Genomic DNA, 17,244 nt, shown 5'->3' with positions numbered 1-17,244 from the left:
TTTGAGAGCCTTGCAGCTTCTTTTTTCACTACTACCTATTAAACTCGAAACGTTCCTAAGTTTCTAAAGTAACAAAGAATGTAAGTTTCATATACAAAAAGAAAGCACAACTCCATCTTCATGTGTGCCTTTTTCTAATGACATAGTTGTTGTCAGGGGCTGTGTTCAGCTAACGGATCTTGTGTTTTGGGTGAAGACTAGGTAGCATTAATTTTGTATTCCAACTTGACATTTGCTGACTAAATCCTTAAGTTCTTGTTCAGTTAAAAGAGTATATTTTCAGATTTTATTGATATATATAATGTGTGTGTGTGTGTGTGTGTGTGTGTGTGTGTGTGTGTGTGTGTGTGTGTGTAAAGGCAGGCCTAAAGTTCCCCAAATTACTCATAAAGGCTGGACCACCCACACATTGCATTGTAGAGTCATAGATGAGTGACATCCACGGGGACACAGAACAGCAGACCAGAGAGTCAAGCAGTGCTGGAGGAGTTGGACCAGCACCGTGAAGTTTGGGCATTAACTTTTTATGAGGGCCTTACGGAGCAATAGCATACCTGTGCCCCACCTGTACTCATTTTGGATCTTGAACAGTTGTATAGAACATCCACTGACTGTTTCTTAAGCAGTTTAGAGCTTGCTTACTTCTGTTTAGCTTTACAGGTGGTTTTGTACTAAGTTTCATTCAGGTTTTTTAATGTTTACAAGTCTGGTTGTATGCTCTTCCTATGTTTTGTTGAGTTAATATACCTTTAGTAGGACATAGTAATGGGTGTTGATCCTCAAACTGGAGCCTCTTGCATAGCCGCCAGGCTAGCTGAGATGCACCTCTTACTATTCTTAGTATCATTTTAGTTAGTTTGGTGATATACTTCTGGTTTTACTTTATCAGAAAATAGTCCTATCTTACATTAGGGCTTTTTTTTTTCATTTGTTGAAATCTACTTTATAATTTTGTAACAGTCAACTTTTGTATATTCCATATTTGTTTGAAAAGAATATATTTTCTGCAGCTCCTAGTACAGGGTTCCATACATGTCCATAATATTTAATTGGTTTTGCATTCATGTTTTATACTCTTATGGGTTTTCTCTATTAACCATTATTTGAAAATCCTTACTGTATTAGTGGATTTGTTAATTTTTCCTTTGTAATTATCAGTGCTTTGTGTCACCTCCTTTGTAATGTATTATTTGAAATTATTACTTTTTCCAGGATATATTCTTTTGTAATTATATTGATGAATTAAAATAATCTTAATAACTTGCTAATATTTTATTAGTGCTTTAAATTTCGTTTAATGTATGTGTAATTCAATCTTACTACTTTCAATTTATGTGCTTCCATTTTGTTTATCTTACTTAAATTATGTAACTGATTTTTCTCTCATTTATTCATTTGGTCTTATTTGTTTTTCATTGATAAATCTCTGTCCCTTGACAGGTTCTTTAATCTACTCTTGGATATTGTGACTTAGTCCAATAGCCTGTGCTATTACTGTTAGGTTTTGCTTGTTATTTGCCTGAATGCTTTTGTTTACCTACTGCCCAGTGTATTTTATCTTTCTTACTCTCTTTATACTTGGAAGATAAAATTTTATTTTAATATGTTTGTTTGTTTGTTTGTTTGTTTGTTTTGTTTTGTTTTGTTTTGAGACAGGATCTCACTATGTAGCTCTGGCTGTCCTGGAACTCACTTTGTAGACTAGGCTGGCCTTGAACTCACCGAGATTCATCTGCTTCTGCTTCTTGAATGCTGAGATTAAAGACATGCTACTCTGCCTGGCTCATTTAAATATTTTAATGCCTCTCTTTAGCTTTTAAAAAAATATTATAGTTTATTTACATGTAGAGTTAATAAATTTTTCCTACTATATTCCCAATCTAAACAATCAACTTATTTTACTTTATACCACATGTAGAAATCAGTTCAAAAATAGGTCAAGAACTATGTAAAAACTAAAAAACCTCTTAGAAAACATAAGGGACAATATTTATGACTGTATTTGGCAAATTTCTTAAGAATAACACAGAATCACAACCCCTCTCCATACCCATCATGGTAAATTCTATTCTCTTCAAACTCTGTGTGCATCAAACGGCATAGTGGGCAGAATGAAAAGACAGCAGACAGCTAAACAGTGTTTCCCAATCCCTTATCTGATTACATGCTAAGAAGATGTAAGGAACAGCCACGGATTATAATTAGGTTCTGGCCTGCAGCACTCTAACGGCCCCACAGGTGCTGAAGTCTTAATCAGTTAATCACACTTGTGCAAGGCTCAGTGTAAGGGGTAGTTTCTGCAGGAGCTTTTGTTCCCAAGCTCAACAACAGAAAAACAGCCCTAGTGAAGAGTAAGAGAATTTTCCCAAAGATTTACGAATGAGGAGTAAGCATATGAAAAGATGCTCCGTAGAACCTGTCATTAGAAAAATAAGTCAGAAAGCCTGTGATCCCACTACAGTAACATCTCTGGCCTGGTGGGATGGCTGCTGCCAAACCAGAAAACAGCAAGTGTTGTCAAGGGTGTGGATGATTGAGAGCCCTAGGCACTGTCAGTAGGAGTGTAAAATAGATAGCTATTTCTTCCAGATACTAAAAATAAAATGAGCATTTATTATTTTCATCTGTCTAACTTGGTGTAATTGTATTTTCAACTTCTTAAAATTAAGAATTTTGGTTTTATACTTCCCTTCTATAATTTTTTCCAAATAAGTTTTTTTTTTGTTTGCTTTTTTTTTTTTTTTTTTTTTTTTTTTTTTTTTTTGAGACAAGGTCTCACTCTATGATCTCCTTGGCTAGTCTGAATCCTGCTATGTAGACAAGGCTGGCCACAAACTCATAGAGATCCATCTCAGTGTTAATATTTAAGGAGGTGTGTACTATCATGTCCAGTGCAACTAAGAACTTAATGTACAATAATCAACCTTTAGTTTTCTTAGGTTTCTTTATAGGAATTTAAAATTATCAGTATTAATCTGAATGAGTTGTTCTCTTCATATCTAATTGCAAATTTTCAGTTCCATTATACATATATATGCATATATAATGATTGCACAGATAAATATTAAAAACAGTAAGAAAGCAAATATAGTAGTATACTGTAACCTAGTACTTGGGAAGTTGAGGGAGGAGGATTGTGAGTTTGAGACTAGCCTCAAATACATAATAAGGCCTTGTCTCTGACAGCCAAACCAAAACAAAATTAATAGTAATGTTGTAATTGAAATATTCATTTTTTGTTAATGACTGTAATGACTAAAATTATATTGTTCCCTTAAATGCATTCAGCTACAGTGAAGGTTCTGTGAGGTTATGAGTAATGAAAGCTGTTAATATAGAGGTCATCTAAAGTCTTACTCTGTAAACTAGGAGACTAAATTCAGATAACAAAAATCTTACTGCCTGCTGTATATTTCTCAAGTAACTTTTTAATTTAAAATCATCTCTCTAATATAGTATGTTAATAAAAATATACACTTCTTCAGGTCCAGTCCTCAGTGGCAGTTGGAACTCCAGATTATATTTCTCCTGAAATCCTTCAAGCTATGGAAGATGGAAAAGGCAGATACGGCCCTGAGTGTGACTGGTGGTCTTTGGGGGTCTGTATGTATGAGATGCTTTATGGAGAAACACCATTCTATGCTGAGTCTCTGGTGGAGACATATGGAAAAATCATGAATCACAAAGTTAGTATATTTACTCTTACAATTTTCACAGTAAATACATACAGTAAATTAAAGTCACATGATAGTAAAGAGAAAATACTTTTTTCACAACCATGAAAAGTCATATTCTTTTGTATACCAGGGGAAAATTGTTAGTAACCACAATCTGTGAATAATTAGTTTTAACTTTTTCATATATTTTGTTTGGAAGTGCTCCTAAATAGAAACATTGGTCTCTATAGTTGAGTAACAGAGTTTAAAAGTAGTTAGTTTTATTAGTTTTTACTATATAATATGAACAATCATAGCAAGCATGCATATAAAATTATCAGCATTATTAGTAGTAAATGAAGTGTGAATAAAGATAAAATTGAGATTCTTTGGAGCCAGAAAGATGATTTGTGGCTAAGGTGCTTGCTGTGCAAGCCTAGTGACCTGAATTCAGTCCCTGAAATGCATGGAAATATGGAAGGAGAGAACTCGCCCCACAAAGTTGTCCCCTCACCTTCCCATGGACAGCTCAGCACTTGTGCACACACACCCAACCATGGACTCACACATGACAACTGCAGTTTTGTTTAACCGAAATTCTTCTGTCAAACTGGCAAAGACAAATGAAACATTGTATTATACTCTACTGCAGCAACTTGGGAGCTCCTCAGGTTCCACTGTCAGGACTACATATTGTAACTTCCTCTCACAAAGTTAACAGGTATCCATCTTGAGCCTAAGATGATGGTTTGAGCTTTTGATGGAACAAGGTCAGATCTAGAAGTCTACCTGGTGGAAATATTTAGAACAAAAATACATATATGGAATATCTGTCCCAGTGTTAATGATTACAGCCCACTGGCTGCACTCCAGCTGCATGCAGGAACAAGATCACAAAACTCCAGTTCTGCATCACCAAGTGCAGAATTGAATAAACTGTCCAGTCACAGAAGATTGTGAACAGTTGGAAAAGTCCTCAGTGAATCTGAATGTCCCCAGAAGAATAGGATAATCTGTACTTTTTAATAGGTTCTGGTGTTTTATTCATATAAATCAATTTTATAGATTTTATATCTTCCACCAAGATGCATAGCTAGAGCAGTAGGTAGTTATGAAGAACTGCACGATAGGGAGACATTGAAGGTGGAAAGCACATGTGTACCATTCAGAAGGAAGTAGCTGCAGTGCAGCATGCTGGTTAACTACACGGGTGTGGAGAGAGTTCCAGTCAAGACCCTTCCTGTCAATTATTAGTTGTATGGCATTGAGAAACAATGACTGTATACCTCAGCTTCATCTTCTACAAGACTGTCGTCATAGTAGTTCCTACCCAGTGTGATTATTGTGAGGATTAAATGGTTAAATAAGTAAATCATTTTGAATAGTGCCAGATACTTGTTACATTTTTAAGTGTTTAATGATTAACTGATATTTTATGTTGTACCTGGACATTATCAATAATCTGTGTTCTTTTGAACTGCTGTTGAGTTAAATTCTGCTACTTTTAGTCAGATCCATCTCATTTTAACATCAGCTTAAGATCCTATAGCATCTGACCTCTTTTTGTAGTTCATCCGTCTTGAAGTCACTTAAGAGAATTAATTCTTTTAGGAAAAGGATTTATTTCTCATTATCCCTGTACCTCCCAACAGTATCAATGCTCTGTGCTATCAAACACTAGATGTTTTTCAAAAGGAAATGTGTTTAAACAAGTTTGCTATCATGTTGTAAGTACACAGGGGATTTGTATTTACACCTTATATTGTTGTCTGTGTAGGAGAGGTTTCAGTTTCCACCCCAAGTGACTGATGTGTCTGAAAATGCTAAGGATCTTATTCGAAGACTCATTTGTAGTAGAGAACATCGACTTGGCCAAAATGGAATAGAAGACTTTAAGAAACATCCATTTTTCAGTGGAATTGATTGGGATAATATTCGAAACTGTGAAGCACCTTATATTCCAGAAGTTAGTAGCCCAACAGATACATCAAATTTTGATGTGGATGATGACTGTTTAAAAAATTCTGTAAGTATGACATGAAGATGTCCTGTCTTTCTGGTCCTTATAAGTATGGTTATAAAGTAACATTTTTGTTTATTAATTTGGTGTCAGGATTATTTTTCTCTTATCAGTCACACAGTAGTTAATGACTTCCAGTGCTTTTTCTGTCATGTATCAAAAAAAAAAAATTAAGAGACTTAACTGAATTCAGTATAGTCACTCATGACCTGTTCCTTAGCTACTTGTGTAAGTAGGTTTCCTAAGAAGACAAGTTTAGATGCTTTAAAAAGTGTATTTCATGTCCCCCCCCCAAAAAAAAATAAAAGATAAAATCAACCATGAAACTGGAAACACATGGCAAAACGTTTTAGGGCTTACTATAGCCAAAAGGAAATAAATATTTATTCATGAAAAACTACTGAACTTTATTTGAAACCATACATAGCACACCTCCTACCTCTCACCCCATCACCTGTTCACTTGTGCTTATAGCATGGAACAAAAAGCTGATGCCTTGCTGCCAGATGGGCACACTTTATTTGGAAGGCTCAAATCCAACACCCATATTGTTGCCACTAAAACAGCCAGCTGGGTAGGGAATGAATATGGAAATTCACCCCATAGTCTTCTTTATCTGAGGTAGTCTCTGCCTGAGCCAAATAGTTCCTCCTCTCAGTTCATGGACTGTAACAAGGCCAGCATATTGTGTTGACTCTGCTCTCAAATTTAAGAAAATCAGAACCTAAAATTTTGGGTTTTTTTTTTCTAGTCTTATTTTAAGCTGTTAATTTATTCAGTAATTTTGTATCTTTGGTTTTAGTTCAATACTAAATTTTATATTAATTTTATGTCACATTTTACTGTTACATTAAGTATTGAATTCCAATCTGTATTAGCAATAAAAAACCCAGAGTCAGATATTAGGGGAAGAAAGCTGAAATATCAGAGAAGCAAAGCAGCCAGCCACTAGTTCTTACCTCTACCTCAGACCAAAGTGGCGATCCTGTCTCCACGAATCCTCAGACTGAATATTGTCTCTACAAAACCTCAGACTGCATCCTTAGACTGAATCCTCAGACTGCTTGCTCAGTCTGCTGCCTCAGACTGCCTTGAACTCCTGTCTCCTCCCACCTTATATTCGTCTCTCTGCCCAGCCATATTCTTCCTGTCTCTACCTCCTTAGTGCTGGGATTAAAGGCATGCCACTTCAAGTGCTCTGTGTGAGCTGTTTCTCTTTTAGACTGGATCAATTTCGTGTAGCCAGAGTGGCCCTGAACTAACAGAGATCCACCTACCTCTGTCTCCTGAGTGCTGGGATTAAAGGTGTGTGCCACCACTGCCTGACCTCTTGGCTGACTAGTGTGGCTTGCTTTGCATTCTGATCTTCAGGCAAGCTTTATTACTATGTTCAAGGTAATTGTGAGCTGTTAGATTATTTAAACTTCATAAGAAGGAATTAGATAGATTTTCCTCACCAGTTTTTAAATTATATTCAGTGTTGACAGAAATTTTGGGTCATTCCAAGTTAAGTGAATATACAGTTGATTTTAATTATTCACAGTAGTTGTATTTTATAAAGTTATGGTGAAAACCAAGTTAGTTGACATTGACCATTGCTCTGTAGAAATAGAAGGTTAATGAATTTGAAGGAGAGTAGGGAGGTGTATATGGGAGCTGTTGGAGGGAGGAAAGGGAAGGGAGAAATGTTGTAATTATATTATAATCTCCAAAAATTAAAGAAACATAAGGTTAGCCTCTGGTCACATTTTCAACAACTTTGAATATAAAAACTTTTTATATGTACTTCTATTTAAAGGTACTTCATATAATAATATATACCATTGATTCATTACCATTGAACTCATGTCTAATAGTACTATAACTTACTCCTAAAACAGTTTATCTAACACATGTTGTTTTCTCTGAAAAGGCACACGATTACTTTTTTGTGTTGCTACATTTGATGGCAGCCAGGTGTGGTATCACACACCTCTAATCCTAACACTCTGGTGGGGAGTGTGATGGAAAGGATCATGGGTTCATGTCTACCTTGGTTATAAGGCCAGACTCTGTCTTGAAATTTTAAGAAAAATAAAATAAGAGCAATTATCAGTCAGAACTTCTGGGAGCTATTTTACACAGAGATACTATCAAAAAAGACACAAAAATGTTTATAGAGTGTGCCAAGGGCATCTGCTTCCAGTGTGAGAAAAGAGGAGCATTCCACGTTCAGTCTCAGCAGGAGGAGCAAAGGGCATCACGCATCCCCTACTCTACACACATCTTCAGTGACCACATAAGCCCTGAGGATATAGATTGTCCTCTTGCAAATACATTTTGCTTTTAAACTGTGTGCTGAAACATGCCTATAATTTCAGCACTTGGGAGGCAGACATAGGAAGATTACAAGTTTGAGGCCAGTGTGGGCTATGTAGTGAGGCCTTGTCTCTATAGAAAAAAAAAAAAAAGCTAGACAAATTTTCAGATACAGAACACACAAATAATGACTATAATTTCATTCTTTGTTAGGCCTTTTAAACTTTATTTGTTTGACTTTTGTAGTAGCAGTACCTATAGTCCACATTTTGTATCACTGAACATCTCTACCAAACTGAATGGTTATATATCCCCATTGATAGTTAAGAGCTGTAAATATAGATTTCTTACCAGATTGGTATTCTTCTTTTCTTTTTTAGGAAACAATGCCTCCACCAACACACGCTGCATTTTCTGGCCATCACCTACCATTTGTTGGTTTTACATATACTAGTAGCTGGTAAGTTTTAAAAATCAAGATAAGTTGGGTAACTTATAAAAATGTTAAGTAAATTGAAGCTTGAAAATGGTATATACATGGTTGTTATGGCGAGGAGATGGATTTAAATGTGAAAAAACAAAGGATAAGCCTATTTTGGTATTATAAATAGAATAAACTACCCAAGAAGGAAATGATGAGGACAAGTGGCCCAAGTCATACCCATTGGGACAGGGCAGGAAACAGCAATAAAGGCACTTAATGAATATTCTGTATATGTCAAGCACCAAAATTTCCAACCCATTGTTCATGTCATTCTTTACTTTTCACTCCGCTCTGTCCTCTCATCTCTCCCTTCAATGTCCCATAAGAATTATATTAATCACTTCCTGTGTGCCAAGGCAGTACCTTTAACTATCTCTCAGCTGCTGGACTTTCTTAGTTGAGTGAATGTCCTACATTTAAAATCTAAGCAATTCAAAGTGGTTGGAGCAGACAAATGGTTCTTAGCAACCAGGCTAACTTTTCATTGAGGTTCACCAGCTTTGAGGATCGTATTCTGTGTGACAAACACGTGGAATTGTATTGGTTTGTTCTGCCCTGTATGTACCAAGGTAACCATTTCATACTTCTTGCAAGGCTTGGTCACCCTCATTCTCCACTGATGAACTTGCCTTCTTCATCCCTGATAGTTGACAACAGCTGCAAGTGCCTGCCACTGTTTTCTATCTGTCCCCAGACTCTCAAGCTCTTCTTTTCAAGGATGGACCATGAAGAAGCTTGGCTTGGGATGGCTCCTCCCCTTCCTTCCTGCTTGGCTTAATGTACTGTTCACTTTTATGTCATAGGTTTTTCTCCTTTACATGCCATTCACATCATTATGTCCTGCCAACCGCCTTACCAGACATGTAGTTATTTCTTCCATCTTAAAACATAAAGCCTTTCTGGATCTCATTCCTGATACCAATTATTTCTTTGGTCTGTAACAAAATTACTTCTCTTAACTGTCCATTTTTAATACTAATCTTTCTTGAATGCACTCATTTCGGATTTGTGCCCCAATCACTTCATGCAAACTGCTTTTACCAGCACCTCTGTTGGTTCCTGTGTTAACAGGTGTAGTGATTACTTCTAGTCCTAGTCTTGGTTGCCCTTTTTCACAGTTGCCACTGCTCCATAGGAAAACATTTAACTTTGTGTCCATTTCTCAGTCTCCAAACATGAGTCATCCTCTCACCAGTTTCTGGGGATCAAAGTGTTCTAGGGCTCAGCCATGGAACTACCCTTCCACATTCCCTGTGACAAGACATCACCTTGCCTTCTACTTAAAACCTGTCTGAACTGTGTGTGTAATATGTTCATAGCTCCTTTTATTTCCTACATCTATCAGAACTGCCCTGTTGGATGAATAAGACAGCCTTTTGTCCCTGTTCATGGCCATTTCCCTCTATTCCCAATCCCCTTTTCTTTGTATACTAAGAATAAACCAAGGTTCCTATAAGGCCCTGTACAGCTGTCTCAGTCATCTTCTATTCCTGCTCTTCAGGTTGTTTGCCATGTTCTGTTTACATAGACTTCCTTAAGGCCCAAGAGCCTTGTCTTGGGATGCTTGGGCCTCTGTTCTTCATCCTGACACTGCCTTGCCTGGTACCTTGACTCAACTTCCTCAGCTACCTGCATCAGCACAGCTTTCCTGATTACTCCTTCTAAATTTCTGTCTTCTCTCTCTTAAGACTTCTCTCTTTCCTACTTAATATTTTCTCTTTAGCAGTTAACATTTTCTAATCTTTTTGCATGCTTTTATTTCTATCCCTTTTGCTAGAATTTAAATGATTGGCAAGAATTCTGTCTAAATGTTAAATTAAAATACAGTTACATCATTGTGCTGTCCCCTTCCTTGCAATCCTTCCTATGTCCACTCCCTCCAACTCCTCATGTTCACCTCCCCACTCCCTCTCAAATTGATGACCTGTTTTTCTTTGATTATTTTACACACACACACACACACTCACTTTCTTTTCTGAAACCACTCAGTGCTGCTTGTGTGTATAGGCTTTCAGAGCTGACTACCTAATTTTATATAAACAATTAGGTAGTTCATGCCCAAGGAAGACTGATTCTTTCTCTCAGCTATCATTAGTTGCTGTAGTTCTTTGTCTATGGGGATTCACTGGTGAATGCCATCATCTCAAATATCTTTAATGTGCATTCAGAAAAGCACCCCACTTTAAAAGTTTTGAATTTCAAATTCTATTAATGAACACATGCAGATGGTTTTGACTACTGTTTCAGTAAACTTGTCAAATTGTTTTAAACTGCTAATAACCCTGCAGTAACTTTGTTTTATAATTTATGGAGTTTTAAATTGAAAGATAATTTGGTGATGGAAGTTTTCATTTAAAATAGTTCTACAAATAGCTTACAGTAATTTTGCAGAAAAAATTATAATCATTCCGTGGTATTCTAGATATTTTACTATAGATATTCAAATATGAAGAATTTTAAAATTCTTTTTTTTTTCTTCTTCAAACTTTATTGCAATATGAGCCAAAATTATTTTTTTTTCATTCAGTGTTCTTTCTGACCGGAGCTGTTTGAGGGTAACAGCAGGTCCCACTTCACTGGATCTTGATGTAAATGTCCAGAGGACTCTAGATAATAACTTAGCAACTGAAGCTTATGAAAGAAGAATTAAGCGGCTGGAACAGGAAAAGCTTGAACTTACTAGAAAACTTCAAGGTAAGTATTTTAATATTTTCCTCATTTGAGTTGAACTCACAGTGTTTTGAGCTGCATTACCAGGGCTTTTCTTCAGAAGGAATCTTTTTGTAAATGCTAAAAAAATGTAGTTGTAGAAATACATGGAGAAAAGGGTATAATGCCATTTATGTAAACATTACACAATAGTAAATAGCACCTGGATGTGTATTTCTATAGATATAGATGTGTACATGCAAATGTATGGAATAGAATACCTCTGGGGTTGGGAGAGTGGAGCTTTCATGAAAAAAGAACCCTTCTCACCCTGACATGACACTTTAGTGACTTTTCATATCATACGTGATCAGTCCTTACACATTGTTACCATCATACACTGTGATGATTTTAAAATACACGTTAACATTCTAACTGTTTCACTGCTTTTCTGCAGTGATTCTGATCTTTCCTTAATCTACTCAGTTTCTCAGAACCCTGAAATCAATGTCACAGTTCTTTTACACCCTCCTTTCTCACTCTGAGCAGTGATGATATTTCTCTTGCTCCCTCACTGTATGCTTCTGTTTGGAGGCTTTTGCTGTATTTCTGTAAGGATTCCCTTGTTTCCTGTGTTCCTCTTTTGTGCTTGTGTTTTGTTCCTCATTGCGAGTGTCTGTTGATTTCTACACCTGAGTTGTCTGTGTGTGTGCTGCTACCTTTTCTTTCTTTGATTGTTGGTCATGTTCTCCTGCTGCCCACAAATGCCTTGTAACGTAAATTGTGTGACTAATATAAGTGAAAATAAAAGACAATCGAGTAAATGCTATTTTTGCCCCAGAACATTTTTTCCCACTCTTCATTCAATCAGTAAATGAGCCTGAACAAGGCTGGATAGCAATTTTTATTAATTCAATCCACCTCTAATGTCAGAAGTGAAGGATTTGATAAGCCTGGTAGGGTATCTTTCTCCTTCACTTGTAACTAGGGGAGATTTGTTCTATTCTTCAGCTTCCTCATCTTATTACTTCCAAATCTGGAAGTAATAATTAAATACCTTGGTGAGGAGACTGTCCTGACTTGATGCAAATACAGCAGATATACTTACTAATAGGACAAGAATGCCTTCCCTAAACAGTGTCGTAGTCCCCTACCCCCACATTCTCCAGAAGGCTTGGTGGCTTTGTATTCAACATGAAAGTCCTCAGTTTTAAGGGGCTAACAAGCTGGCCTAATAGGAAAGTGCCCCTGTGACAAGCCTACTGAGTAAAGTTTAATCCTTGGAACTCATGGTAGAAGGGAGAACTGACTGTTGAAGACTGTCCTCTGTCCTCTGTGCGAGTGCAGTGGCATGTGTACTGACACCTGTAACACTCCTCAAAAGCAAGCAAGCAAACAAATATTAAAAATGTTCCACAGTTTAGGTCAAGCTTCAGCCTGGACAAAGCCTTTCATCCTACAACAGCTTACTCCTCTGTGGTTCATTTTACTCCGGCTTTGCTTTTGCACTTCCATAATGGGTTTACAAATGAAATTTTTTTGCATGCTTAGTTTTATATTTAAAAATTATTTGGTGTATTTTTATTGTTACAAAAGGAACAATAGAGCAATAGCCATGAGAGCTTTCTATATCTTAGAGTTTAGTGTGGTTTTGATGTATGAATTCTTTAATTTTTCTAAGAGAGTGTTGTTACACATGAGTTATATATAGTATTTGGGCAAAGCAAAGTTTGCTAACTAAGCTGTCTTCCAAGTCCCAAATTTAAGTGTCTTTTAAATAAACTAAAACAGTGGATGTCCTTTTCCAAATAAACACAACAGGATCAATGTTAATACTAAATAAAATGTTAACCTGAATAAAATATGTTTTAGATACTGAAGTTGTGATCAATGTATGATGTAGTATATCTGACACTTTTCATTTGGGCTAAGAAATGCTTATTGATGACCATGCTGCATATAAGCATGGTGACATATTTTATCTATGTGTGTGATTTGTGCTAATTCACCAAGATCTGTTTCATCAATAGCAGAAAAGCTGTTTTTAGGACAAAGGGTCGTTTCATTTCTGATATAAACTGTTCTTTGTCTTTTGCTAGTACCTGGGAAATAAGCCTTATTATAGTGTTCATGTTGCTTATACATTTCATCTTCTACATATAACTTCAAGATAAATTGATCTCTTTCTATCAAATGTTTTAATTAAATTGAAAAGCCAAATCACCTGTAGCTAATCCTTTAATTTCCTATATGAAATCCAGAATGTCTCTATGCCAAAAAGTACATCTAAACCTTTCTTCATGTCCTATTCAGTTCTTCATATGTTATATGATATGTGATTTTTTTTATATCAAATGATGGTCTCTGCTAGGAGAGAAACATAAAAGTCTGAATAGTTAATTCTTTGTCTTAGTTGGTCAATAGTACTTCAAGCCTCAAATCTCATACATATATTAGAAAGTTGAGTCATTAAAGTCTATATATTTGGATATCTTGTTTACAAACTGTAAACAGGTACAATGGAACTGTATGCTTTAAGGTGTTCTTAAGCTTTTTCAGTTCTGAACAGTGGAACTATTAAAAAAATTGTGTAGAGATATGTTGACATTAGTTTTAAAAAATTTAAGTCTCTGATTTTGATTCTTTAGTTCTTCTTTATTTTCAGAGTCAACGCAGACTGTTCAAGCTCTGCAATATTCAACTGTTGATGGTCCACTAACAGCAAGCAAAGACTTAGAAATTAAAAGCCTGAAAGAAGAGATTGAAAAACTAAGGAAACAAGTATCAGGTGACTTCCTGAGGTCCATCATTAGTAGATTTTAAGAACTAGTTTTACACACACATAACTGTCTTGTTGATGTTACGTGTTATGAATTATATGACACTGAAGGAAAGGCAAGTAAAACTTAGTCCTGGTTTCATGAAGTTCATGATTTGATCTGGAAAGTAAATATGTAAGTCACAATTGCCACAAAGATGAAGGGGCTTTAGGGAAAGTAGAAAAAGGTGCATAGAGAATACATAGATTGTGCACCCACCTAGAGAGAACAAAGATAACTAACACAACGACTTTAGTTTGAGAATTTGTCTGGAAAGTTGCATATATGAGTGGAGAGTAGATGTGAGGTTTGCAGAAGAGAAGAGTTGCTGCAGACAAGAGAATAGCACATATATAAACACCAAGTGTCAAATCATACACGCCAAGGGCTATCCATTTCTCTTTTAGTACTGACATTACTGTGCCCTACAATATTTCAGTTTGTATTTTCATTTTACCGAAAATGTTTTAAATTTTTTGGCTTTGATTCAAATTGAGAAGTATGTTGTTTACTTTGAACGTTTGAAAAATTAACTTCTATATTTCTCTTATCAGTTTTATAATACCCCTTATGATTTCAGCTCTTTTACAGTTGTTGAGGTGTAGCACAAATAATAAAAACCCCAGAGACAGATACTGGGATTAAAGCTGAAGATCAGAAAAGCAAAGCCGCCAGCCACTAGAGAGTTTTCGCCTCTCCCAATGCTCAGATTGAGGGGTCGATAGTGTCCTCTGATTGCATCTCCAAACTGCACTGCTCCTCAGACTGCCTAGACTGCAATGTGTTCCTGTCTTCTCCTGCCTTATATTCTTTTCTCCACCCAGCCATATCAATCCTGTCTCCACCTCCCTAATGCTGGGATTAAAGGTGTGAGCTCGGTTTCTCTTTTGGACTGATTCACTCTCCTGTAGCCCAGGGTGGCCTGGAACTCACAGAGATCTATCTGCCTGTCTTCTGAGTGCTGGGATAAAAGTATGTACCACCACTGCCTGGCTCTATGGCTAACTAGTATGGCTGCTTGGATTAAAGATGTGTACCACCACTGCCTGGTTCTATGACTAACTAGTATGGCTGCTGGGATTATGTGTATCACCATTGCCTGGCTCTGGCTAGCTTTGCATTCTGAACTTCAGGCAAGCTTTATTAAACCATAAACAAAATATCACCACACTGAGGTTTGTTTTATGCTTTAGATATGGTTATCTTAACCTATATTCCCTGGGCACTTGTAATGAATATGTATTCCTGTTATTCTAGATGGTTTGTTTTATAAATATTTTTTCCCTTTTTTTATTAGAAAGAAAATTATTTTACATGTCAATCCCAGGTCCCTCTTCCTTCCCTCCTCCCCTGCGCCCCCAACTAACGCTCTACCCATCCCATATCCTTTCTGCTCCCCCAGGGAGGGTGAGGCCTTCCATAGGGGGTCTTCAAAGTCTGTCATATTCTTTGGGATAGGGCCTGGGCCAACCCTCTTGTGTCTAGGCTCAGGGAGTATCCCTCTATGTGGGATGGCTCCTAAAGGCAATTCCTATGGTAGCAATAAGTACTGATCCACTATAAGAGGCCCCATAGATTTCCAAGGTCTCCTCACTGACACCCATATTCAGGGGGTCTGGATCAGTCCCATGCTGGTTTCTCAGCTATCAGTTTGGGGACCAAGAGTTTTCCCTTGTTCAGGTCAGCTGTTTCTGTGGGTTTTTAGATCCTATGGTGGAGAATATTTTTGAGGTTTTCTATAGTCACGTTGGTTTTCTATCTAGTTAAATTATTCATTATTAAGACAGGCATGACTGCTGGGCGTTGGTGGCACACACCTTTAATCCCAGCACTCAGGAGTCGGAGGCAGGCAGATCTCTGAGTTCGAGGCCAGCCTGGTCTCCAGAGCGAGTGCCAGGATAGGCTCCAAAGCTACACAGACAAACCCTGTTTCAAAAAACCAAAAAAAAAAAAAAAAAAAAAGAGAGAGAGAGAAAGACATGACTTTCCTCCTGTTGAGCAGGCCTTAAGTCTCATCAGATAGCTGTTGGTTGCTGTGATGATGTGAGCACCACTACTACACCCTTAGGAATGTCTTGCATACTGGTCATTGTTGTGGTTCATAAGCACACCAACATCTCTTAATTGACAGGTACAGCAGAAGTTCTCACTGACACTCTGGGAACTCTTAATCTTTACCAGTTGTTGTTTGTTTGTTTGTTTTTAAAACACCACCCCTGTGGGTATGCTTTGGCATCTCCTTGTAGCTTCAGGATGAAAATTCAGATTCAGCTCTCATGATTGACATGGGTCAGCATGGGATACAGAGGTTTCAGAGATCTGCCTGCCTCTATCTCTTGAGTGCTGGGATTATAGGTGTGTACCACCATGTCATGGGGATTTCTGTGATGTTTAAGTCAAATACAACAGTAGTTTTCTAAGATTTTTTTGTTTTATTTATCTGTTGTTAATTATTTTGGAGAATGACAGGACCTTTCATGGCCCACTTTATGTGATGCCAAGACCGAAGATGTCAGACAGTCAGACAATCTGGGGCAGTGGCTCTGATTTGTTGTCTCGCTTTAGTGGAATTAAGTTAGATCCCTTTTGTGCATAAACAGTATGGAAACAGCCTTTATTAAGTATTATTATGGAAAAGTGAGATGAATTTCCAAGAGTTGGGAAGCATACCTAAGAAAAGAAAAAGCTGTTGAATTTCCTTTTATTTTTTATGTGTTTTAAAAGGCAGTGGCAGAAACTGGACAAAGACAGATGTACTCTCTTTGGGGACTGGTTAATTACCTGGGGCCATCAAAGGTTAAACGAATAGAAGACCCATGTGTTCTGTGCATGTCCTCCCTGAACTAACCAGGGAGATGATTATGTTCTGTTCACGCTTTCCCACACACATTAGGAATAGTTGAAGCCAGCCTTTATGTATCTCTGGGTCTGGCTTAGATACTGACCTTAATTGATTACTAGCTGTTACTTGAACACTATTACTATCCTTTGACCTTGCTGGTGTCTTGCTAACTGTTCATTATGTTAGGTTGTATTTATTTTCAGAGCCACTAAAAAGTAGCTAGAATGCTACTGGTTAGCTCTTTATCTGTGGGATGGTCTGGTGTTTCTTTCCTGAAATAGGCCCAGCACTTTACAAGCCATTCTCTCTTATTATAATCTATTATAAGCTATTTGCATTAGAAACAACATATTAAAAGAAAGAATATGTAATAAACAATAGGGCCTTGTGGTTTTTTCCCAAAGGAGAAAGGTCCCATGGAGGTTAGCCAGCTGGCCTGCCATTGTTGGCCTATTTGTCTCTTATCAGGTCTGCTT

General features: G+C 37.0%; 1 protein-coding gene across 4 annotated transcripts in view; it reads left to right on the top strand.

Moving 5' to 3' along the window:
- Positions 1 to 17,244, top strand: part of Cdc42bpa (CDC42 binding protein kinase alpha) — a 184,316-nt gene that overhangs the window by 80,119 nt on the left and 86,953 nt on the right. For all 4 annotated transcript variants that reach the window (XM_027418850.2, XM_027418849.2, XM_035445641.1 and 1 more), the window contains exons 7-11: positions 3,486 to 3,686; positions 5,434 to 5,682; positions 8,355 to 8,434; positions 10,986 to 11,152; positions 13,773 to 13,895. In XM_027418850.2, coding sequence (XP_027274651.1) covers positions 3,486 to 3,686; positions 5,434 to 5,682; positions 8,355 to 8,434; positions 10,986 to 11,152; positions 13,773 to 13,895 — 820 coding nt within the window. The remainder of the gene's footprint in view (positions 1 to 3,485; positions 3,687 to 5,433; positions 5,683 to 8,354; positions 8,435 to 10,985; positions 11,153 to 13,772; positions 13,896 to 17,244) is intronic.

The sequence above is a fragment of the Cricetulus griseus genome, chromosome 5 (genome assembly GCF_003668045.3).
Source record: "Cricetulus griseus strain 17A/GY chromosome 5, alternate assembly CriGri-PICRH-1.0, whole genome shotgun sequence".
NCBI lineage: Eukaryota > Metazoa > Chordata > Mammalia > Rodentia > Cricetidae > Cricetulus > Cricetulus griseus.
The sequence above is the reverse complement of the archived record's forward strand: the minus strand, read 5'-3'. Positions and strand labels throughout refer to the sequence as shown.